Source organism: Vanessa atalanta, chromosome 8 (genome assembly GCF_905147765.1).
Source record: "Vanessa atalanta chromosome 8, ilVanAtal1.2, whole genome shotgun sequence".
Taxonomy (NCBI): Eukaryota; Metazoa; Arthropoda; class Insecta; order Lepidoptera; family Nymphalidae; genus Vanessa; species Vanessa atalanta.
The window spans coordinates 6,789,047-6,817,046 of NC_061878.1; the positions used below are offsets into that span (position 1 = coordinate 6,789,047).

General features: G+C 30.4%; 1 protein-coding gene across 1 annotated transcript; it reads right to left on the reverse strand.

Annotated features, from left to right (window-relative positions):
• LOC125065592 lies at window positions 1-27,978 on the reverse strand. Its single transcript, XM_047673295.1, has 6 exons — window positions 27,762-27,978; window positions 5,774-5,904; window positions 5,507-5,685; window positions 2,555-5,428; window positions 683-1,405; window positions 1-513 (listed from the first exon to the last, which is right to left on the reverse strand). Exons 2-6 carry the CDS (start codon window positions 5,853-5,855, stop codon window positions 241-243), a joined length of 4,131 nt encoding a protein of 1,376 aa, XP_047529251.1. The 5' UTR covers window positions 5,856-5,904; window positions 27,762-27,978; the 3' UTR covers window positions 1-240.
• Between the last annotated feature and the right edge of the window lie 22 nt (window positions 27,979-28,000).

Below are 28,000 nucleotides of genomic sequence, written 5' to 3' on the forward strand. Positions count from 1 at the left end.
TGATCAAAATAATGTCATACTACAATATTTTGTTCACAAGTTGCAATTCTTCATTAGTTTATGGCAGCAGCTTAATGAAAATAATAGATTAGTTTTAAAAAAGAATAAGAATGAGACTAGAATTAATTACTTATACATTAACTATATGATAACAAAATGATACGTTATCCCAATATCTACATTATTAGTATATAACAGAATATCTATTTTTGTATTGCACGTATTTTCACTCTTAAAACATTAAGTGGCAACGTTATATTTTTCTACAGGTATATCGTATCGTTTATTCCATGCATTTGAAGGTTTTTTACATTCTCTTAGTTTCCTTAATGGCTCGCATTTTCTACTTATTGACCAATAAACGAAACCTTCTGGACATTGATAGACGTAACCACGTAATTTTCCAGATTTTGTCAATTCACATTTTAATAAGGCGGCTGAGCATTCTTCATGTTTTTCAAAAGGAAAATGTCCGACTCTTGGGCATGCCATACTTTCTTTTGAAACGACAATCTGCAAACAAAAATATTCCGTAAAGTATAAAACACACATGATTTAATTAGCCAATATTTAAAAAGTAAGAACTTATTAGTGATAAATTAAACCCACTTAAAAACATGAAGACTACATTAAAAGTTAGAAGTCGAATTAAAAATCAAAAGATGGTTTGAAATAAAATTACCGGCTCATTATCCGCAATTCCCAATCGTTTCACCCTGTGTTTTCGAGCCATTTGGCCGTTGCATTTTTTATCACTTTGACTTTCTTCTACACACTGAACTTTAGACTCGTCGTATATCGTATTATTTGGACAATTAAATGTAGCTACTTTTATTTCATGAGTGTTATTATCTTCAGTGCATTGATAAAACAAATTACAATATTTCGGATGTCGCTTAAATGAAGTCGGACACACGAGTAAATATTGATCTTCATCTGTTTCAGGGCACTCTTGATTTGGTGTGTTAGATTCTGTACTTGATTGGGATTGATTTTCTGTTGTTGACGCTTCTGTTGTTGAACTTTGAGTTTCTGTTGGTGAAGTATTTTCTTCAGTTGTAAGTGGTTGAGTGGATGTAATAACTTGATCAGAGGTTGATGTTTGCTCAGTAGAACCAGATTCTGTTACCGTTGTTTCTGTAGTTGGGTTGGTGGTCGACTTTGTAGTTTGTTCCTGACTTGTTTGAGAAGTCGTTTGATCAGGCTCTCTAGTTGTGATAGTGGTAGATGTTTCAGTGGTCGATGACTCTGTTGTTGATGGCTGTTGTGTCGTTGATGGTTGTTCTGTCGTTGATGGTTGTTCTGTAGTTGATGGTTGTTCTGTCGTTGATGGTTGTTGTGTTGTCGATGGCTGTTGTGTTGTTGATGGCTGTTGTGTTGTTGATGACTGTTGTGTTGTTGATGACTGTTGTGTCGTTGATGGCTCTTGTGTTGTTGATGATTGTTGTGTTGTTGTTGGCTGTTGTGTCGTTGGTGGTTGTTTTGTTGTCGATGGTTGTTTTGTTGTTGATGGTTCTTGTGTTGTCGATGGCTGCTGAGTTGTCGATGGTTGTTGTGTTGTTAATGGCTGCTGCGTTGTCGATGTTTGTTGTGTTGTTGATTCCTGTGTAGTAGATTCACTACTAGACGTCTCATCAATATTAGTCGTTGTAATTTTTTCTGTCGTTGAAGACGATTCAGGTATATTTTCTTTTGGCGGGGTGGTACCATTACAAGTACGAGGTGGATAAACAGAATCTATATGATTACATGTTTCGAGAGAAGGGTCCCAAATAGTCCCTTCGCCACATTCGAAGTGAAATATAGAAAACTTTTCTCCGTTGCTATCCCAATCAACACATCTATAAAATTTCTTACAGTCACTTGGATCAGCATAAAAACCAGCTTTCGTGCAAGTAATATTTCCATTTTCAGAGTTTTCAGCATTATCAGAACACGTCGTATTTGTTTCATTACTATTTGAAGAAGATATACTTGACGTCGTCAACGGACCTGAAGAAGTAGTTTCAGGTTTTACGTTATTGTCACTCGTGTACTGTGGACTACTGCTTGTTGTCGTTGATTGATTTTCGTGGTTAGATTTACACGAAGGATTTTTTACATCTTGGGGATGATTACATGCTATTATATCTTGATCCCAAATAGTACCATCTCCACAAATATAATCATATTTCGTATAATCACCTTTATCGTTACCAACGCATCTATAGAACTTCTTACAATCCTCAGTATTCCCATAATAACCTTCTTGGGTACAAACATCTTGGTTTATTGGTTTTGTATTTTCAGTTATTGGCTTTATATTTTCAGTAGTTGGTGATGAAGTAGTTGATTTTGTTGTACTTAGTTGAGATTCTGAGACTTGCTCATTCTGCTCAGTTGAACTATTTATTTCTTGTTTTTCTGTAGTTGCTATACTTGATGAATAAGTACAATTTACGGCATCTGTATCATGATCACATGCTTGTATTTCTTGAACCCAAATGGTGCCATCGCCACAAGAAAATTCATATTTAGTATAACCACCTTTGCCATTATTAACACAACGGTAAAATTGTTTGCAATTGTACTGATTAGCAAAGAATCCTTCTGATGTACATTCTTTATCTTCTGATGTCATTGAGTTACCGTCCATTAAAGAAGTTGTAGATAACGTCGAGGAATATATTGGTGTCTGAGATTGTTGTGATTGTGTTACAATATAACTAGAAGATGATGTCGTTGTTGAAGTTTGAGTTTGGGTAGAAGGTGTTGTTTCTTTAAATTGGCTTTCTGAACTCTCGCTACAATGTTTTACCGCATTTTCGTGATTACACGCTTCAATCGTAGGATCCCAAGCTGTACCTTCACCACATAAAAATTCGTGTTGAGTGAATCCTCCATCACTATTATCAACACATCTATAAAATTTCTTGCAATTAATTGGATCTCCCATAAATCCACTGGATTGACATTCAGGTTTATTGTTGATAACAGTCGCCATTGATGTCGAACTGCGCACAGTTGTAATTGACATCATGCTATCTACTATAGTAGTGCTTTGTGTTGTATGAACATATCCGTTTTCATTTTCTTGGGTAGTAGCAGCACTAGGTCTCACAGAAACATCATTAATATTGTGTGTAGTCGGTATAGGCATACTGCTGCCACATTCTTCTACGGCCCATGCGTGGTTACATGCTTGTATTTTTGGATCCCATACAGTACCTTCACCACATGAAAATTCATATCGAGTATATTTTCCACTACCGTCATCGACACATCTATAAAATTTCTTGCAATCTAATTTATCACCCATAAATCCATCTCTTTCACATTCACTATGATTGCTCAGTAAGATTGTTTGTTTAGTAGTTGTTTGTAAATCCATGCTTGAATGTTGAGGAGTACTTAAAGTGTCATAATTGTTGTAATTATGAGTCGAGTATCCATTATTTAAATCATACTCAGTAACAGGTGAGGTAACATCTTCCTTTAGATCAATATTTCCTCCGCATTTTTTAACTGCCCAAGCGTGATTACAAGCTTCAATTTCAGAATCCCACACAGTACCATCACCACATGAAAATTCATGCCTAGTAAAGCTTCCGTCCCCATTGTCTACACACCTATAGAATTTTTTACAATCTTTAGCATCACCAATGAATCCACTGGATTGACAATTTTGAATCTGTGGATTTTTTATTGTAGTAACTAATAACTCTTTATCGGGCTTCAAGGTGGTTATACTTTGCTGATTATTATAACCAGAATCGAAATTAGAATTTTCATTATCCTTTTCCATAGTGGGTTGAATATATGAGACGGTTGTAGTTATTCCAGTATCATAAGCACCGGTTTCTTGCGTTGTATTTGTTATTATAGTTTGATTACAAGACTTAACAGCCCAAGCATGGTTACATGCTTCTATATTTTGATCCCATAAAGTTCCTTTGCCACATTTGTAATCATACTTTGTAAATGACCCTTTATCATTGTCGATACATCTGTAAAATTTCTGACAGTCATTTACATCTCCGTAAAATCCACTTGACGTGCATTCTGTACTTATTACTTTCGAAATATCAGTTGTTGAAAGTAATGATATTGTTGTGAGAATTGTCGATGACGTTGTTTGTTCATGTGGTTTGTTCGATTGACTCACGTATCCAAAATCATTTTCTTCATCAATAGCACTATCAGTACTAGCAGTAATTGGTGTTTTCGTAGAAACTTCAGTATTAGAATTTCCATCTGATAATTTTCCACCACATTTACTACCATCTTCAACAGCCCATGCATGATTACATGCTTCCAATTTGCTATCCCATACTGTTTCTTGACTACATGAGAATTCATATTTTGTAAAACTTCCTTTTCCATTATCAACGCATCTATAAAACTTCTTGCAATCAACTGTATCAGCCATAAACCCACTTTGTGTACATTGTATATTTTTTCTGTTGTCAATAGTTGCAGTATTTTCCTGGAAATTATATGGAGCATCTGACGAAGTAGAATATTGACTTATTTCATTAACTACATCGTTATGTACCTCTATTTCTGGATCATTATATTTATCATTAATTTTATCCTGTAAGTTGTTACTGGGTTCTTGTTGGTTTACAGAAGTTATGATTGTGTTATGATTTTGTTTAATTGTATTTTGTTTTTCGTTATTTAATTTACTTCCGAATTGAATGTTATCCCCATTAAATACATCATTGTTATCATAAACGTGCTCTTCCTTTTCTTTTATTTCAAAATTATTTTCTTTTTGTTGGTTTGGTTCATTCAAACTTTGAACACTATTAACATTATCGTTTTTAATCTCAAAATCACCTCGACCACATCGCTTATTTCGTACAGCCCACGCATGATTACAGCTCTGTATATTATCATCCCATATTGTGGATTCACTACACATAAACTCATATCGTAAAAAACCTCCACGTGAATCACTCACACATCTATAAAACTTTCTACAATTATCACTATCACCGATGAATCCATCCGAAGTGCACGAAAAACTATTCTCGTGATTTGGTTGAACTGTTGTAAAAGGCACCACTAAATGCTGAGTTTTATTTTCGGAATTTGTCCATGGATACGATATGAAATTATTAGAATTGTCTACGTATTCTCGTTCAGTTGTCGTTAATGTGGGATAAGAAGCTGGTGCACTTGGTTTAGGATCTGTAAATTGTTCTATCTTCTGAGTCGTGAATACAGGTGCTGATGTTGTGACGTTTTTTGATTCGATATGAGATGTATAAACAGGTAACGTTGAATTTATAGGGGACGGAAGTTCTTGATTCTCCTCTACTTCGTTTTCGCTTTCTTGCATTATCGGTGGATTAAAGCCACCGCATTCAGATCGTTTCGTATTTCTCGGGTGATTACATACTTCAGTTTCTGGATCGTATACTGTCCCTGGTCCACATTGAAACTGAAAAATATAACAACATTAATGTAAATGTTAAGAATAAATAAAGGCAGTATATTTCTATGAATGTCATGTATGTACTTTGAAAACAGTATATTTTTCTTTAAAAGATTTTGTGCACCGATAGAATACAGTGCAGTCGACTGGGTCAGCTTTAAAGCCCTCTTCCAAGCATAAAATTGGATCTGGTTTTGCTCCTGAATAGAGTTTCACAATACGTCCATTGACACGTCCTTTGCGTTCTTCTGCGCTACTAGTTTCTGTAAAGTTTACAATGAAATAAAGTCATCAAATCAACCAATTTATTCGTTAACCGCAATTTCAGTAATACATTAAGATATAACGTACCATTTGTATTCGATTTTATAGTCTCGATAAGCGCCAAGAGCACTATTAAAGTTGAACAAAATCCTTCCATTGAGGTGTTCATTTTTAAAGAGATTGTGAGCTAGTTACTGGAAATTCTTCATTCCGTTCAACTAAAATAAAAAAATAAAAAATTACTTTCGAAAAAATTCTTAAGTAAAATTTTTTAAAGGTCTATTTTTTTATAAATCTTCTTTATTTAATCATACAGACTTTAAATTCACCCTGATTAGGATTATGAAGAGATTATATAGAGACCTGGTAGAACTCTACGAATAATTCCGTAACAACACTCCAATATTAATAGCACATTAGCTGACTACAGTGCTTATAATATTGGTATCATTATAACGGCATGAAACATTATTAACTATTAATATTAATAAATAAATGGAAAATCGTTATAAAATTGAATTTTATTCATTCATAGTATGTACAATTGTACATATTATATAATATTAAAAAACTGGAAATAATATATCTACAAAACAAAAAGTCTATGCTAAGATCTTGAGGTTAAGATTGCTCATCATATAAAACATGTAAAAAAGTAACAAGTACATGCAGAAATAATAGTATTAATATTATAAACTCAATTACACTCCGGCTGGTTTTTTTCGCTAAAAAAATAAGCATAGATATTCGGTGAATATTACGAGTCAAATCATGATTATTACTGTTTATCGAAGTTTATCATTGTGTTGTTTTTTAATTTAGACAGGTCAAATGGACTGAACTCCTACGTTGCTAATGCGCCCCCAAACTTGTGAACTAAAATGCTTGATCTTGCGCCTGTAATTTCACCATAGCGTTGCAGAACTATCGATAACTATTCAGGATATCGATAGTATAGTTTTGATCAATACTATCGATAGTATCGCTAGCTCTCTGTAAGCAATACTATTGATAGCAGCGATATTATTTATACTATCGATAGTACCGATACTATCGATAGTATTGACACGTGACAATACGATCAATAGACTTGATACTATCGCTAACAACTTAACTATCCATAGTTTATCGATAGTCTATCGATAGTGGACTATCGATATGCAACACTATTTCACCAGCTCACTCACCCAATTTTTCAATTTTCAATGAAACACAAAATTGTTCAGTATCGCTTTTTGGTGGATGACATACACTCTTAGCTACATAGTACCTTGCACAAAGTTTACACAAAGCCATCTCACCAACAGTTTTTAATTGTACTTGAATTGTTTTTAATTCAGTAGAACGATTATGTATCAATACATATACATTGAATTCATATATTGGGCATCATGTATAATTTTCACTTTGAGTTATCGTTTCTCACTTAACTTGGAAAACAAAGTGAATCATTTATAGCAGGACGTAATCGTGATACTTGAAATAGGATTTTTTTTTTTTAATTTAATAATGTAAAGTTGTTAATTTTATAAGGTACAGTATAAATATGATATAAAGGTCTCTTTTTAATAATAAATTATTTATTATAAAAAAACCTCCTTCCAAGAATAATAATAAGAATAGACATTGATAAAATATGCACATTTATAAGGACCAATGAATAGAACACAAAACGGCGTGTAGTGGATGAAAATCTGCTATTAGTGTTAAAATGTATCAATCCATATCCAGCAAAAAGTAAGCTTGAAAAACATTTTTTTTTTAAATAAAATGAATTGGTACAACACGACAAGACCTACGAACATGCTATGCAAATCATATAGCTTTATATAAACTCGAATGACCACTCAAACTATTTATTATTTTGCCTGTAGGTACAAAATGTCTTAATAAATTGTTTAATTGAAACTTCTTCGTCCTGAATAACTAATACATGCATAATTCAATCGATCAAAAAAAACTAATCAGTAAAAATGCAGTATAATTATAATAATATGATGTTGCAAATGCAAAAACTATTGATTTTCTTTGGAATGTCTCAAGAACCTTTTTTTTTTAAATTTAAGAGACTGTAACAAATTCAATATTTTAGAATAGAAACATATAAATGAAAGATATTATGCTAATATTTATGTCTTTATATTATTGATTTGTTTAGTTTAAATGTTGTTTTAATTTAAATTAATTTGCATTATTTTTATTCATATCAATAAAAACTCATTGAAAATATGGAACCGAACAATCTCAGCGCAACCTTGGCAGAATAAAAAAAAAAACAAAAATAAAAAATTGTATCTCTGACTAGTATAAATAATATCTGCTCAAACAAAAATAGCGTGCTCAAAATGACAGCTGTCATTTTTCGATGCATTTTAATTGCGAAACGTGATTAAAGTAATAATTTCCTCTGAATCATTGATCATAAACATGTAACATACATCGTGATATCTTTGAAAACATCGCCACTTTGATTTTTGCGTGATGATACATTATTTACAATATTTTGTAATTACGTAATATATGTATAAACAACTCATTTTAATATATTTATTAATACAAGACTATCCTAAATGTGAATTGATTTAATTGTGTGTATATTATAGATGTGAGCAATGAGAAATTTACGAAATATTGGTTAAAAATTTGGTCAATAATATAGAGTATATAAACACTTATATTTAAAAAAAAAGTATATTTACAACCTGTATGGTATACACGACTCGATAAACGCGTCTTTATCTATTAAATAAAAGTAATATTATTTTAGTATTTACTATAAAAAATATAGGAAATTTATATGAAAAGGAACTTTTTTGATGTGTACAAACAAATTGTTCGAATTTCGAATTTTATTTTTTGAGCGAATGCGATAGTATTTTTATAGTTGTATTCACCGAGTCGACTTTTTAAATAACATCGTGGTGTCACAAAAGCTAAGAAAAATGGCGATGAGATTTGCTAACATCAAGGGATTTTCTTACTTCTTACTTATCGCATTCTCAGTAATTTCTCGGATATTATTCTAAAGGTCACATGTGAACAACCAGCCAGTCTTTATAAGAGCAAATCAACGCACCTAGTTCATTGCCTCGAATAATTACTGGTTGATGTTATAAAAAAACCCAGAAGGAACAGGCTGGGACGGTACCATTTTTTTGTTGATGACACATTGTTTCCCAAGGCGTCCTAGCGTGTAAAACTAATTATTCTCTGTATTCAAATTTTATAATGTACTCGCACGCTTGTTCACACCATGAACGTAATATAATTTTACGACCATTTAATTGTTTCAACCAATTCAGAGACTATGAAAAAATAAATTTTCATAATATAAATTCAAGTGTCCATTCAATAAATTTTGTAAGCACTATTTTTTCCCCTTATATGTAGGTATAAACATGTTTTATCTTTTATAATATCTTTTATCTTCATCTTTTATCTTTTACAATATTATAAAGAGGTAAAAGAGCCTAGATGGCCCAGTTGTTAGAACGCGTGTATCTTAACCGATGATTTCGGATTCAAACCCAGGCAAGCACCACTGAATTTTCATACATATGTGCTTAATTAGTGTTTATAATTCATCTCGTGCTCGGCGGTGAAAGAAAACATAGTGAGGAAACCTGCATGTGTCTAATTTCAACGAAATTCTGCCATATGTATTCGACCAACATTGGAGCAGCGTGGTGGAATATGCTCCAAAAACCTTCTCCTCAAAGGGAGAGGAGGCCTTAGCCCAGTAGTAGGAAATTTACAGGCTGTTAATGTAAAAGGGGTAATATATATGTTTGTATGTAGGCGGTAATCTTCGGAATCGGATCTAATTCGGTAATCTTCGGATCTAATTACAACATTTTTTTCAGTGGTAGAAAGCTACATCATTCCTAAGTGCTTTAGGTTAAATTATATTCAAGAATCAATTGCAACCCATGCGAAGTCGGAGTGGGTCACTAGGCTATAATATGATGCACAATATAATTGTCGTTGAAGCTGAGTTTGTGTTGTAACATCCTCTGTAAAAGGTTTTTTTATTATTAACTAGATTTTTACAGGAAAGTCTTTGATTTTCCTGTAAAAATCTAGAGAAATTAACTGTTACTCGTCATGAGCAATTTAATCTTCCTATAAGGATTTTAAGTTGAAATAGTATCACACGTATGTATGCACTGTCAAATGTTCAGAAAATATTTCTGTAGTCTCCTTCAATAACAATATTATTTAAAAAAAAAAAATATTTCATGCAACAAACTGAAGTTCGATCCGAGTTTTTGTATTGTGAATGGATATTATGATATTACTCTATTAGTTATTTACCTTTAAATCAAATTCTATTTAAATTTCTTCAACAAATTTCTCAACTTTAATTTATTTCATTGTATAGGATTCGCGTATACCACTTCTATACAATAGGGTAATATATATACCGCTTAAAAAGAAACATGACTACCGATTGTGTAATGTGCCAAAATATTAATCTCACAGCGGGCGAACTAACATGTCCTCAAAGAAAATGATAAAAGGTAAACAATTACTAAAACAAAACGGTGTATATTCATAATGCTCCTTCTAATTTGTTACACGTGTATCCCGTTTACATGCGAACATAACCAGGACACGAATCACACACATAACGGATGTTTTAAAATCATAAATAGTTAACCATAAAAACACAATCAGATACGATCGATCATCGAGCTATTTAAATATGATTCATACTGGTATATTTTATCAAAATTCCATTTGACATCTATTAATTAATCCATAAAATATAATTTGTTTCATCCGTTTGATATTAATCTACCACATAAATACTTCTTATATTTATATAACGGTACATATCTTTCCGATGACGTTAAAAATATTTACGGCTAAATAATAACACTATTAAATATACTAAATGAGCAAATTATCAACAAAAAATCTCTTTTAATAAAGAAAGAAACAAAAACGTATTTACTTTTAAATTTAGCGCGCTCCCCTTAAAAACAAAACAAAAATTGAGCTCCGTGCTTATTTATAGCTTAAGGTGACGTATGGACTCGTTAAAGATATTCAAGGCCTCTCGAGAGTAAAATTGCATAAGTCGAAAGCCACACTTTATTGCGACTCGTTGAAGGGTGCAGGTGAAACAGGTTCGAGAAGATTCCCTTTCCAGCGGTGGTGAGAACTGCATTCTTGTGGTTAGTGTCTGATTGAGGAGATACAGGTTACAGGGAATAACTGGAATGTATAACACAATAATATTCTTGCTCAACAATAAATAAAGGAGGGAGTGAAACAGCAGATGATAGCAGAGTGTGTTTGTCGTCCAATGATGAATGTTAAGTAACCATCCTAAGGGAATCTAACAGTAAATATAATTCATTTTGAAAATATATTTTTTTAATTTTTTGTCTACGTGTTATTATTATATATTATCAACGTAAAAAAAGTAAGTAATTAATTAAAAAAAAAATATATATCCCAAAATAATTCACGTTTTTTTTTTCGAGATGCATTAATAGCACGTGAAAAAGATAGATTTCATGGCAATATTACGAGAACATCTGTCACTTTAATAAAGAAAGTTTTCAGTGTTGTTTCGCTTTGTAAACATATTATCCAATGGACATAAAAAAATACAATATGATAAATTCATGCAAAGATACAAATAAAGGATACATAGAATATATTAATAATAGATGGGAGTGATATACTCGTATGATACATTACATTAAACAATTTTTTAATCCGGCTTCTTAAGTTAACGCGTGTTTTGCGCTGGAGAAAACGAAAATATATAAAAAACCCTCGTATAACCTTGTATGGAGTAGGTATATATATGATATCTACCCTGATTTACACGAGTAAGTATATTAAATAGTTATAAATCTATTTATCATAATTCATTGATAAGTCACAGCACTTTTGTTTGTTTGTTTAATAATGTTGTTGTTAATGTTTAATAATTGCAAATTATACGCTCATAGCGTAAGAGTTTATTAAAAAATTGCAAATCAGCCGTAACTTTTGCTTACTTCAACAACAAACTAAAAAAAAGGAGGATATTTTCAAATCGTGTGTATATATTTGGTTCTCAAGTATGTTCGAGTATAAGATTTTTATTTATGAACCGATTTTGATAATTCTTTTTGTGTAGGGTTCAGTAAAGCTTCGAGGTGGTCCCATGACCCATATCAATTTCATTCGTAATGGACATTTTTACGTTTTTATTTAGGAAAAACATATTTTATTCAATTAAACTAATATAAAAAAATCCTTATCATATTAAATACAAATATAGTTTTAAACATTTAAATTGCATGAAAAATAAAAACTGTTAAAACTTAGTAAGAGCGATCAGTAATTGCGAAAATGATAATGTTTAAACGCAGAAAAAGAAGAGCAAATCTATCTTTAAGGTGCACCTTGTGGGTAGGCTTTCTAGGCGAGGCCACGGATCGTGGTTACATTTAAAAATATATATCTCAGCCTGATCCTTAATTATACTTACGGAGTCTGGCATCTCGTAAGTTATATAATTTAAAATGTAGATAATAAAATATTATCATGTGTTATTTTTTCAAATATTTTATTCCGTAGTTGAGATAACTATTTTTTTTCCTTTCTTAGTAATAAGAAACGTTATAACATAGATGTACAATCACCTCATTTAATAATAGTTTTGTAGCCCATTGTAGGTATATTGAGGCGGTAGTCTAACACGCTACAGTGGTCCGACACAAAGTCCGATTGAATGAATACAATAGAATAAAAAATATATTATACCATTAAAGCTTTCCGTTTAAACGAATTATGTATTATACAGATATCTTAATGACATAGAATGGAAGCAATCATCGCATATAATTGTGCATCGCTGATGCTTACACGTTCACGGTGAAGGTTACTCGTTAGTGTATGTTTCGCATTCGTGTAGTAATTGGATAATATCCTACGTATTATAATAAGCACGCACACATACATTTCACCGATCGCAATGTTAATTTTATAGAAAAATAATTGAATATATTATTGAATTATTTTTCTATAAAATAAACTAACGTTTATGGATTGTTAAACTTATATTTACTTAGATTTATAAGATTTTTCTAAAAATCCCATATATGATACTTTTATTTATAAATATACATTTTTTTAATAATGTTACCAGTTGTGATAGCGAACATAGAAAATAGTAATAAAATATCATAAATATATTTTAAATGCCAAGGTTAGCTATAAGTTTTGTTAAATCTAAAAATTGGTCTTTAAACTTCTGTGTGACAACCTAGGAACCGTTTTCCAACGACGACGTTCTCGGCCGAACTAGACACACTGAAGATGTTTGTGTCACAGTAATAATCTTTTTAACTTGATACCGTCAAGGCGTATAAAATCCATCAGTCAAAGACAAAAAAGGATTTACTGACTTATTCCAGAGTAATCTATATACATTTTTTATCATAAAACTCTTACTATGCAACTAGACTTCGGATTAAATAATTTAGATTTGATATCATCAATTGGACCGTGTTGTGCAGTAATATTAATAATAAATATTTAGTAAAATTTATATGATTTAAAAGAGAATACCAATAATTATGAAATGTTAACATTAAGTATATTTTAAGACACTCAAAATAGTTTTCTCATTTTATTTTAACACATCTCCGTTTTGGTAGATTTCTGCACAGCACGGTTGTATATATATATATATATATATATATATATATATATATATATATATATGCATGAATAACAAAACGTTTACAAACAAGCCATTTTTAATTCTATGAATGATAATATTTTAATGATCAGAATATTTTCCACCCGTTTTCATTACTGACATCATTTTGTCATTAAAACATGTACCTATAATGCACTAATTGCATACATAAACAGGTTGAGAATGCTAATGAATGATCTGATTGCTTGGTATACCGGATGACAATTATTAGTTATTGGAAATAATGTTGGTATAGAAACGAAAACAAACATTTATATATTTTTTTTAAATGATTAGGTTTGTACTGTATTGGTTTGTAACCCGCATCGAAGCAGCGTGGTAGAATAAGCTCCCATCTTCGCCCAGCAGTGGGATATTTACAGGCTGTTACGTTAATTCTCAACATTTTTAACTTGTGCATCATATGTAATGGCAATGTTTTTGTTTTTATTTCGTTTAAACGAAACGATGTACAATTTTACCATCTGTATTTATTACGTATTTAAAATAAATATTTTTTATAAAAAAAAAGTATCAAATATAAATCTAAAAATTATATAACAGTTATTATGTTTAAGAATTTGAATTAGAAGTCTCTTACTATCATATAATTAACATTTTATAAAAATAGAACGACGATTAATTCGGCAAAACAAGAGTTACTTAGTATTTTATTTTTGTGTGTATAAAAAATACACGTGTGCGAGGAAGCCGAAATAATGACACCTATAAAATCATCTTCCTAGTAATTTTAATCAAGACAAATATGAACAAAAAGTAGAACTACATAATAATTCAATTCACGTATTTTTTATTAAGCGATTAATTATTATTTTTTGACTTTTAAAGGTAAATTATTAACATAAAATCTTTTGTCTTGTTATGATTTTATCACATCGAGTACTTAAATACATACATACAAAGAGATAAAACTAGCAGTCCGTGCAATTTATTACCCCTATAAGTATAGAAGGGTGTTTATTTAGAAGTTTATCACTTTATTTAATATAATATACTTTTAATAATAATAGCAATCAGCTTTAGTTAACTTAAATAGTTCAAAAAACACTTCGAATCGTCTTACTTTACCCGGACTAGCTCTAGTGAGTTTTTACTTTTCAAAGGTAACCATCCTGAGCAGACGTCGAACGTAATTCAGCTACACATATGCCATCCATTCGCAGTGGAGCAGCGTGGTGGAATATGTTCCAGAATTATTCAAAGGGAGAAGAATCACATCCGATAAAAACTAATTTCCCTTTTTTTGTACTATAGTTCTCGGTATTGTTGCTTGGCGGTAGAATATATGATGAGTCAATGGTACTTACCCAGGCTTACTTACCTCTAATACTTCTTACCAAGACCGTTTATTTTTTACAAGCTTTATTTATTTAACAGGCAATGTTTATATATTAGTTTATTTAAATCAAATCTTGCAATTTCAATAAGAACAACTTCCTATTTTCCTACGGAGTTGATTTTTATAACCATCCTGGTTTAGTTCCGATGACAATATTGGCTGTCGACGAACTAACTCCTCATCGGACAACAGTATTGACAAGAAAATTTCGTATATAAAATGATTTTATTTTCTTAATTTATTTATATGATACTTAAGACGTCAAGAATAATGATATGTGATTATTTTGTGTTGGTGGCTAGATATTTGTTGTCTTGTTTGCTCTTGTATTAAGTTTTCGAAACATCGTATCAAACATTTTAGCTTTTGAATTCCATCAAAGGAGAGATTGTTCGATAATATAGACTAAAAACGATCCCAAATTACTAATACGGTCTATCCATATTTTTGTTGGGAAACCCGTTCAACAAAATCGTCGGGATAGAGTCGAACCAAATGAACAAATTTACGTAAAAATCTTTTCATCAAATATAATTTAGTTTTGTTAAATAAATATTAATCGTAATCTAAATTCTAAATAAATAATTTATATAAAATTTTTATATATAACCTTTTTTTTGTAGAAGTCCGCATTTGCTGTAGTGAAATCGAACAAATTAGTGGGTAGATGAAAAAAAAAATTACAACTCTTTTGCTATCATTAAATCACTTCTACCGACGACATACTACTTTGCTTATAATGTTACTGTATGTGTGTTTATGATATTTAGATTTAGTTATATTAGCGTGTCACTTTATATTTCGTATAACGTCATCGGAAGACACTAACGTCTAAGACACAGGCCCGCCTAGTTCAGGCGCCTGTACTCATAAAATAAGTACGTACAAATTGTAAATATTATTCATAAGTTATGATATATGCATGTACATTAATTGGTTTTTGACTTCTAATAATAATAAAATAAAAAAATACTCTAAAGTAGCAAGCCACATAACAAGAAAGACTAGCTACTTTTTACTTTATATCTGAATTGAAGCCTATTATTACCAACTAGGTTTTCTAGCTACTAATTCGTCCATCGTACCTTGACCCCGCATGCCTGTGTACGATACCAGGATACCGTAATTTTCCCGTCTGGTCACGATTTTCATGCAACGTGTCAATCATTACGCGATGACTTCATAATGTTTACTAATCACATTTAGGTATGAATTAATGCTTGAGAATATTTCGATTTCTAGACGGTTTTTTTTTATGAAAGCCGTTATACAGGGTACAATGACCGAGTGTTGAAAAAATAGCATAGTGACATTATTTAAAACATAAGAAAAAACCTATTGTTCGAGTCACTAATATATTATAAACTATGAGTGCTTATGGAGCACCGTTTTACCCGCGTATATTAATATTTTAAAATTACTTGAATTGTTTTTATTGTTGGTCGAGGAGCTAATATTATTAATTTATTATTTTTACCGCATACAGTAAACTCAACAAATTCCCAATAAGTGACGCTTACTTTTAAGCAATAAAAATAAACAACATATACTTATATAAAATATTCGATACAAGATTTTTTCCTTTAATTAGAATCGTCACAATTACTTAAATTATTTTATAAAGATGTTTATAACTTATATTCATTGTAGATGCCATATAACGCCGGTGACGCACATTTTATACGTCTTTATACGTCTCACAATAAAAACAGCCTTAATAAATCTCAAATTAGGAATGTCTTAAAAGTGACTGTATTATAAGACGTTTAAACAAAAATGTACTTTTTAAAATTTGTACCAGCTATATTTTCTTTCATACGCATGCAATTTTAATGTCTCATAAATAAACAAATGATTGCTACGTCTGCGTAAAATGCAAAAATATAACGAGGCTATTACCAGATGCAAAGCAAATACTTTTTATTACATTCCTGTACCGCCAACGCTGTACGCTTAGCATTTTACAATAATATTATGAACATTCTATTTGCATTTCTACTTATCGTTCACTTACTTAATTATGACTTTGTAAATTCTGTCTGTGAATGACCGTAGATATGCTGTATTCACTCTCTAATGTATTAGAGTTCAATCAAATAACGACTTCAAGCTAAAAATCCAATTAAATAAATATGTGTTAAAATTCCCCGACCGATTAGTTACGTTATAATATAGCAATTTCAACAAAATTCAATCAAAATATTATTCGTTATTAAAGCAGGTTAAACTTGTTAGTAGGGCTTTGTGCAAGCCCGTCTGGGTAGGTACCACCCACTCATCAGATATTCTACCGCCAAATAACAGTACACTGTATTGTTGTGTTCCGGTTAGAAGGGTGAGTGAGCCAGTGTAATAACAGGCACAAGGGACATGACATCTTAGTTCCCAAGGTTGGTGGCGCATAGGTGATGTAAGGAATGGTTAATATTTCTTACAGCGCCTTTGTCTATGGGCGGTGGTGACCACTTACCATCAGGTGGCCCATAAGCTCGTCCGCCAACCAATGCCATTAAAAAGCAGACTTTTGAGAGCACTTTTAAAGGATTAAATTAAATGTAAAGCTATTACAAAATATTATCATGATTATGACATGAAATACGATAACAACGATCATCAAAGGGAATCAAATATTTGGGGATAGTACCTACTAATACGTATACTAACGCCCATTGAACGTCGTATCGACAAATATAGACAGCCAATTCTACTGACTTATTACGGTAAATATACGTTTTAAATTCTATTGCGATCAAACTATTGCTCACAACACTTAACCGTAACTTAATCGTAACTGAGGACAAATTATTCTACTTGTTTATATCAGTTACGAAATGATCCCGATCATATTCCGATCCAACTTTGGCTTAATTGCAATTGGATCTTTGCGTTTGTAGAATAGTAACAAGGATGAACGACTACGATTCCGTTTCGATTCCATTGCGATAAACAGTCAATTTATTAGTAGAGTTGGGGCAAAATATCGATTAATGTATGAACACCATAAATACTTTTTTATTTGTATATAACTAACTTTATCTTATTTTTGTGCCGTACAAGCATTTTCCTTATAAAAATTAAATAATTGTTTGTGTGTTCGTGTGTGTGTGACTGTTGCGGCTTTTTCGCTTTGTATTATATTTTTATAGTTTGACGATTTTTTTTTTAGTTATAAGTGGTGTACCCTCCATTTTAATATGAGCAATTTTTGCTTATCACAATTCCAAAGGTCAATGACCTACAAATCATTTCACATAATAAGGTGTACAAATTGTCAACCGTTTTCATTTTGTTCATAGTTTATAATTTAAATTTTCGAACAAACAAGCGTTAAAAATTAGCACTTAACAGACTGTCAATTTAAATTCACTGTTTTAGCACTGTTTAAACAATAAATTAACAGGAATACGCCAATCGAGTAACTAGGTGATAATTATTATACCGTATTCATTCAATGCTTCAAGTTAAAATGCTGAAACATTCTAGATCAATCTAGTGTAGCAACGTTACGGTCCATGGCAAGAGATACATATCGCGATCTTCCGGTGATTCTAAAACCTTATCAATACTTTAACTTTCTCATTGTTAAATTTTAATGACGCAGTTGTTATAAATCCAATCTACGAGTAGGTCATTGCCAGGCGTTACGTCATGATTTGCTAACGAACACGAAGCTCAGTGGATAGAACCGACTAACCGGTTCAAATTCGGAATAACTACAAATAGTTATACCTACTAATTAAACTTTATGATGAATTATGACTCACATTGTGCTCGACAATGAAGTAAGCATCGTGAGTCAGATATTATAGGTCTGAATAAGTCCCGTCACATTTACGCGTACCAACCCCAAGCGGACAATAACCTTCTGATTTGAAAGACGGGAGATCGTTGGCCGTTGTCCTATGATACAAGGAATTGGCGGTTGTAACATTGCCCTTGCCCGACCTGTATCAGATGAAGCTGTGGCATTATTACGGTTATATAAAAAGTGTCTCCGGGCTAACAGTGTATCTAACAATATGTTTAATAGCTCTTAAGTTGATATAGATTATTTGTAAAATTTTGTGTACTCTATGGAGCGACGTAGTCCAAGAAAGGACCAAGCTCCTAAAATAAAGGAAAAAAAAAAAAAAACCTTCTGATGTTTTTTCATAAAACTAAAGAATTATTTTGTCCAGAAGGATTGCGATTATATGCTGTTAATTTGTTAAGCTATTTAATATATCATAATAAGTTCAAAATGTCCTTATATATACTGGATTGGCTCTACTTTGTACATATAAATATTTTTCTAAATCGCTTAAATGCGATAGTGAAATAAACACAAATAAAATAAAAGTTATACTCGTACATGATAGTTTAATTTATACATTGATTGTTTATTGACAGAGCTAACCTTTTTTCTCTCAATCTTATAAATAATTAAGACATTGCCAGGAGAAAGATATTGAGATTTTATTTAGAAACATTTACTTAGCTTAGTTAAGCTCAGCTAACCTCAGCGTGTAATCTCTAAAGACTTTATTTTTATAGGATTCAGTTTAAGAAAAAATGCATTTAATATGAAAATTACGATCTCAGATGCACATCGTAAAACTAAATATGAAATTTTCTCCGAATTCGATTTTTTTTTATGTCATGTTATGAGTTTTACGGCATTTAATTGAACCTCCATTATTATGTTCCCGTCACTGATTCCTCATAAAAAGAAACATCAAATCAAAAAATTTATATGTCACATAAAGTTTTATACTGTGTTTTAATTATCATGAAATTTCTTTAACTTTTAAACTAAACATTGCTTAACATTTTAATCGAGAGGCGCTCTTTTACTTAAATTTTTTTTTTTTTAATTTCACACTATATTCAAATAATAGCCTTTTTAAAACGGAACTTAATTACATATAAATACTTTATTCTAATTTTGAATTAATGATTCAATCAACGAAACTCGTGTCCCGTTATCTAATCAGAACGTTTATATATAGAGAATCGATCGGAACAAGTTTTTCTCCCTTTTTCAATAACTTGTATTTTTTATAGTCAATTTATTTAAATAACATTTTTTTTTTAATTAACACTTTCTGGGACTGTAAACGCCTATTGTAATGATAATAATTAATTACTTAAATATTAAAATTAAATATTGCATCTAGTGTTGTCTTCCTAAAAGTGTTAAGGACATTACCTAAGCGGATTAAAATCGAAAACAGCAAACCGCCAAACAGCAAAAGTATTGTTGTGTTCCGGTTAATCTTTGGTGGTGCATTGGTGGTTGGTAAAGGTTTATGGTGCATTGGTGTGCTCTAGGGAATTGTTTTTATTTTTTATAGCCAATGTTTTTGAGCGGTAGTGACCACTTATCATCACGTGCCTACATATTAAATTACAAAAATACCTATACAAATCATGACCAAACGGAATGCTAGTAAAAAATTTCGTTATTAGCTTTATACTCAACGGTTGTTAAAATGCAAGCAGTATTTTCAAGTTAAATTGCAATTCTGATGATCAATATGACGAGGTAAACAGAAGTTTAAACGATATAGACATAAGCTTTGATTTATTTGTGTGTATCAGTAATACATACGCTGAGAACTCTTCGAATGAAATGGCCTACAGTTGGCTACGAATTACTCACACACTATTAAAATATGACGTTTGGCGAGTGTCTAGCGTAGCTGTCACCCACACTAAGATAATAAAGGGGGCGCATTTTGTTGTACAATTATCTATTCCAAGGACCAAATATTTTAACTGAAGAAAGAATAGACTGTACGTAATTTGTGGTCCTTTTTCTAGCAAAATTCCGCAGAGATAAAATGTTATTAATACATGTATTTTATTATCATAAACCTTTATATTATTACGTATGTAACCATGAATTAGGATAAAAACAGAAAGTTAATATGTGCTAAAAGCTCTTTTTCGACTTTTATAATGTTGTTATTTTAGAAGATGTTTGAGAAATATAATTTTATTACTAAATCCCTTATAATATTAAATTTAAGAGTTAATAAAACTAAACGGTTACAACGTAATAAATATTTTCACTTTATTATTTTCCCAAAGCAGTTAATATTACGGTTACGTACTTATATGAAATAGGAGGTTACAAGTCGATGTACATACTTTTAGTTTATATTTATGGAGTCAATGAATAAATATTAATATTATTTTATTATGTTATGTACATGTTATATACATTAAGTATTATATAATTATAATTCTAGTAACTTGCTTTAAAAATCCACTGGGCCACCTCATAATAAAGTACTTAATAAAATAGGAAATAATTTGTACCAAAATAATTTCAAAAAATTAAAAGAAGTTTTAGTTGTTAGATAACATTCCATGATTACGAACAAAAAGGCGGTGTCGATTGTTATTTAACTGCCTCATTAGGAGAAGACAAAAAGTTCTAAATTTTTCGCATAAGACAAAACATCCTTATTAAGTACACGATAACGATAACAATCTTATAATTATAATTTCGGGATTAAAGTCAGAGGTCAGTGAACCTCCGGTGGGCGTGCGAAATGCCTATTTATGTGGACGCGACGGGGTTCATGATTTGTTTGGGCACTCAAAATGCTATACGTCGGAGAATGCTCTGATTATACAACCTAATATTGAATACCGAGCTCAATAATTTATTGCCAACTTTCGAATTTGTTTTATGTGTTATGTTTTATGAGTTTTTAGAAACGTCGAAGAAACATACTATAACTCAAAATATGTGACGCATAAGAAAGGTGAGTTAAATTATAATACTGTCCATTTAAAAAAAAAAAGTTTCCTTGCAAAGATTAATAACTCCTTGTGGTGTCTATATTTGTGGGTAGGAATAAATCGCTTTAAAATACTATATAATGCAATGTATGCATGAGAATAACTGCACATCAATATATCCTAGTCATAATATATTTGACTATATAGAATGGAATATACTTAAATACGGTCATGAATCCCTCTCATTTTATATTTGTACGTAACTCTTTATTTAATTTTACAAACAGAATAAAACATAATGAATTTAATTTGCTCACAATTACAAAGGTTTAATTATGAGTAATAATCGTAAAAACTTATTACAGTGTTAAACAACAAAGCAGACACTAGAAACTCAAAAAAAAAAGAAACTAGTTTAACCGTCGCGATGTACATCTTAATCTAAAACCTTTACAACTATTATTCCTACGACCGTATGCACTGTATCTCCCGTTTTGGTTACTTACAGTTTGTGAACGGAATCTGTGGCTGTGCTGCGTGTCAAGAATAATAACCATATTGATGTCATTTGAGAAGATGTAGCGGATTCTTGGCATTGAACTTGGATCAGGCCTACTTGGCTTGGTCGCCAAATATGCCATATACTTACGGACCTCAGGCAAATATATGGATATCACATTAATTTATACATCGAATGTAGGCATTGGACTTCAGTTGAATTTATCAATATACCGTTATATTAATCCTCTACATTTATTATAATTTTGTAATATTCGTATGAGCAATGAACTCTGAGATTTTCTTAAATTAATGTCGTTTGGACGTGACGCTATGCAGAATCTCTTTGGTGTGCTTAAAATCTTGATAGTAATTGATGACTACATTTGTGAATATTCACATTTTGCTGTTAATAATTCCAGTAGCATTTTTGTTCATTACTAACTAGTTTATAAGAACAGAGGTACCTGAACTATAATAAATTATATTTTCTGACCAAACGATCGTGTGAATAAAAATTACAGGTGCATTGTTACAAATAATTAATTGGGAGAAAAAAATACGGTTTGAATTAAATGAAAAAAAAAGTGATATTCACATTGAATTTAAATTTATACCTAAGCTTTGGATTACGATTTGCAAGCCCCCACTGATCGCGTGATTTGTGAGTTCAATATTATGACTTTTTTTATTTAGTATAATTATGATGATGAATTTTAACTTATTTTAAGCTTAAGAATTTTATGAATAACGAAACATTTGAATACCGTTTTTCTGACGACCCTACAAATACCGTTAACTGTCAGAAAAAAACCCTGACGCCGATTTTTTTTCAATATTTGTGTTTTTCTTCTTCTCTGAAGTAACTCTAAATATTATTATGTAGACGTCAAAATTATTAAATTCAAACTATCGATGCCATGCAGGGTTGGATTATCCATTAGGCAGTGTAAACAACAGGCTAAAAATTGGCAAATAAGGTTTTATAATTAATTCTTTGTACCAAATATTTCTCTTATTTGAATGTGATGGCGTCTCTTCGTAAACCAGTAAAAAACGCATGTTAGGTTGCATTGCCTGTAGGGGCCGACCTAGTTAATCCGGCCCTGATACTATTGCTCATCATTTGGACGTTATATACTCGTATATGCTAGTGTTCACCTAGTAGTCGAAAATCGACAATATAAATTTTCGAAGAGGAAAAGACTCATCAATACTCATGGTATTGATATTCCGAATATTTTTTATTCTATTATTATTTCCGAGAAAAGTATACTGAGCCGTTTTGCCTTTACCCATTATATTGGCATCTAGGTTTCATTTGATAGACATAATATTATTAATTAAGAATGCTTGACAACGTCAAACAAGTAATTTAACGGACTTGCATCAACTATTCATGCCATATAGGTCATGTTCACTGCTCATCTTCGGCTATTGTTCACGACGGTACCGTATATTGAAGTTCAATGCATCTTGATAACTGGGAATCGAACTGGTTTGTCGGTATTCAACGTTGACGACGCCCTATAATATTTATCTTATACCTTTTATTACATACTCCAATCTACGAAGAGCAACATTAAAAATAGCCACAGTTGAATAAAAAAGTCCAAATGAAGCTGTACCTACACCTGCAGTCGTTACTCGTTACGTTACACGGCTAAGAAAAAAGTTGCGTGCCAACTTCTTATAAAATTTATATAAGTATTTTTTGAGATAGTATCGTTTAAATGTTTTTATTTTATAACTAGATGCTTTGCGCGGCGTTGCCTGCGACAAAGGTTACTGCTCTTTAGCAAAAGATCGTAATATGTAATAAATTATTTATATATTTCTATAAATATATACATCCTGATTCTAGTGCATTTAAAACACAAACTCTTTAGTTTTATATAATCAGTCGTAAATACTTTCGTTATTAAGTTTAAGCGGTTTAATAAAAAATCGATATAAGATTCCATTTTTGAAAAAAATCCCTGTAATGTCTTGATTTACAAATACTATAAGTCTAGACAGTGATAAGGGATTGCGATTAAGGAGTCATCAAATAAATCTTGTCCGATCTTTAAGTCTATTAACAAATTATGACATTTGACAACTAAGCCAATATACATAAAAATTATATCAGAAAATGCAACGCGTTTTGCGCATGTATATACATAACAGACAACAACGGATGCGTTCTTGCGTGTACTTTAATATCATATTATTATGTTCTGTACGTTTTTAATTAAATAAATTAATTTCATCCTTCCGTATCTGTAATACCTAAAAATAATTCCAGTCGAAAATATATGTAAAAACGTATTTACTTCAGTTAAATCACTACTGACATATTTTTAATTCATAAGGATTTGTTAATTTTATCTCTTATTTTCGTTACGATGTTTAAGAAAATAAAATATCACTGATGATGAGAGCCCAAGATGTTATCGGTGAGTTTTAATCTTACAGTAACTTGTCACACAGTCTTGATACATACCTATATTTTTTTAAAAAACCTAAATCATCGCGTGTCGTTTTAATACGACGTTCATCCTGATCTAAATCAATGGCGTCATTAATCCTTTCAATTAGAATCAATTATTTCTAAACGTATACTTCTAACAGAAATTATATTAAATTAATCATTTGTTTTCGATCTACTTCATTCGACATAAAAGCTATTCTCCCAGTTGTCGATATTCGATCATAATAATAATCAACTATGTATTCTAAACGTTACCACGAATTTAAAAAAAAGTAACGTTTTATTTCAAAATTTTATTTTATTATTATAATATCTTACTAACTCGTCAATAGCTCGCAAACAAAAATATAAATATATAGAAATTAGTCCATAATTTGTATATAATTTTATTTTCTATGTACATTAGTACTTAATTAATTAATAAGAAACATTTATGTTCGTTATTATTAAACAATCGTGTATAGTGCATTTTGTATCCAATATAATTTATGCTAAAGAATAATTTAAAAAATCGTACTACATAAGCTACTTACTAGAAATTTCTTCAACGATTAGCACACTTTCGTCTCGTTGAAACTGATACGGACTTACTTGTTAACCGACTTCAAATAAAGAAAGAGGTTATCAATTTGATTGCAGTTTTTTTTTTTTATGTTTGCTACCTTCGAATTACGTCATTTATGAAGCTATTTGCATTATATTTATTTGCTGCGGAGGAATATGTTGGTACCCGTTTGGTTCTATTAAAATTTAAAGTTGTTAGGCTGTTATTTAATTATCACATTTTCTTTCTTTCTGTCACCTTTGTAAGAAGAAGACGACAATGTTTAAGTAATTACCCCTTAAACAACATTTAAAGGAAAAGCCGATACTAAAAAAGACAATGTAATCATGCGTAGATCTTTATGTAAATAAAGTTCTCTTGGATCGACATTTAGTTTTAACAAGGAATGGTATGTAACGGATAATTAAAATAAAACCAAGTTTAAATTTTAATTAGAAATGCTTCTGTTGGTGCACTATCTCGATTCTGGATTAAGTTATTCTAAGAAACTACTTAATTGGTTGACATTCAACGTAAAAAATATTAGTTTTGTATTTTTGTTAATATTTACATTTCTATTTATAAAAAAAATGCCCTCTTAGTTTTAATTTTCATTTTATTGACGACATAATAAATTTATTTAAAACAACGAATAAATTCTGCACAGTATTCAAGAAACCTAAGAAAATATAATATATTTAAGGTAACATTTTTTAATATAAATGATTATAATTTACTCTACTTTTAAGACACCGCAAAAAGCGACGTATTGCATAAATATAATGGTATCTTCCGTGTGTCCAAAGAGATTAATTCAATTTTATGTACTTATTCCTAAAAAAGGATGAACTATTATTAACATAAAAATAACGTTAATTGAGTTTATCTATGCGTATACTTGCTGTATTAAATTATGGTAGACGCAGATGTTAATGAGTGGACGTTTTACTTTTATTCTTTAACTGAAAAAAACTACTAAGCATATAAAATTACATACACGTAAAATTTATACCAGAAAATTCGCAATTCGGAAGTTCTTTATAATATATTTATTTATTTATGTATAATATAAATATTTATACATACCATATTATAATTTTTGTTTAGCGTACGTATTATCAAGTATATACTTAAACTTTTGACATTTTCCTTTTGGTAATTGTTATTAATGACGTCTTATCAGAGAATTAAAAGAGATTTAAGTTCAATCTTGATTTAATATATTGTTTGCGTTCTAATTTTGAATATTTTGTATAAACATAATATACGATTAAAAATCGATATCAAATATTTTAATCGATTGAAATAAAACTTAAATTTATATACCTTGATATAATGATGTGAAATAACATTCAAAATCACATTATGGTCATGAATTGAGTTTAATAGATATATATGATCGACGAGTTCGATTACAACCGAAATCTCGCATCTCATTGTAATTATAGCTATAACACAAAAGATAAGATACAAAGTAGGCTATACGCAAAAACAAAACCTATTATTGTAATATTCAGATCGAACTCTTCAAACTGAAGGTACGTTTTGAAGTCAATGACCAAATTATATACAAAGACATTTAACCGCAAACGTCATAACGTAATCGTTATTCGTGTCAGACTTAATGATATATAACTACAGATCTACAAAAATAAAAACTATAACATTTAAAAATAGAACACCACAAATTCACTATAGAATAGATCTGAGTTGCTAGAATAAATAAAAAGTCCTTACTTTGTAATTCCTTACTCAAATGGTTGCATATAGATTATTTAAACATAAATTTTGTTAAAATTTTAAATAAGATTCACTTGTTATTTTTGCATTTAATATTTAAAATGAAAACAAAAGGAGGATGTAGATAATATTATAATTATTTTTTTATATTTATGATCTCATTACTTTTTGTTAATACTTTTTACCTATGATTTAATTACATGGCGTAACGAATAAATAAGACACATTACAATTTTACTTAATATAAGCTTTTATTGCTTTGAAAATAACTAAAAAATTAATAATAAAAAGATTATTAAATAATTCTAGATAACAATTAGTCGAATTATTTCCGTAACAACAATGACTAAATTATTCATTTTATTTTGAAATTCATATCTCAAAAAGTTTAAGCGCATATTACACAGTAACATTTTATTCATCAGATTTTTTTCATTTAAAGTATTTAACTATATTTATTATAAGCAATTTACAATGTACTTGGAAATGAAAAAATCATTAATGAAAATGTGCCTCTAACTTGTTAACAACAGCTTTATCTCAGTAACAAGCTCCAGGCGCAAATACAGCGGCAATTAACAACGCTTGCGCATCGATTTTATTTATCTGAATACTAAAGTTAGTATTTCGAATACTAAAGTTAGTATTTCGATCACCAAATAATTAATAAAATAAATCAGTCATGGTTTTCGAAACATATATAGAGGTATATTTTAATACCTAAAAATAAATAGTATTTATAGTGTTCAAAACAAAAATAATATTAACACGTTTTTGTTATTTATTTTATCAAAGGAATAATTTTTTTACTGTTTTGAGTTTCATTCAAAATTTAAATTCTTAGTTAGGTTAGTTATTCATTACGGATATATATATATTTTTTGAGTTCATATTTCGCGACGTATACAAAAAGTATATACATATAACTAGGATAAAAAAATCAGATATCTGTATTATTAAAAAGATAAATAAACACTAATATTAATATTTTACTACTAAAATTATTGGGGAAAAACTTACCCTTTACAAAATCCCACCAAATAATGAATTATCACTTTAACAACTAAATACATAAAAGGTATTTCATTTAAATAGATAAAATACAATGAATCTATCTTGCAAAACTTTTTTAATTCGAATATATTTAAAAAAAGAATCCAATGCGCAGAAGTAACTTTCCCGCGCTCGTGCTGCTTTGAAAATGGCGGGCGATTTAGGGGCTGTACGTCCTTGCGTTGCGAACAAGGCCTTTGGCTATG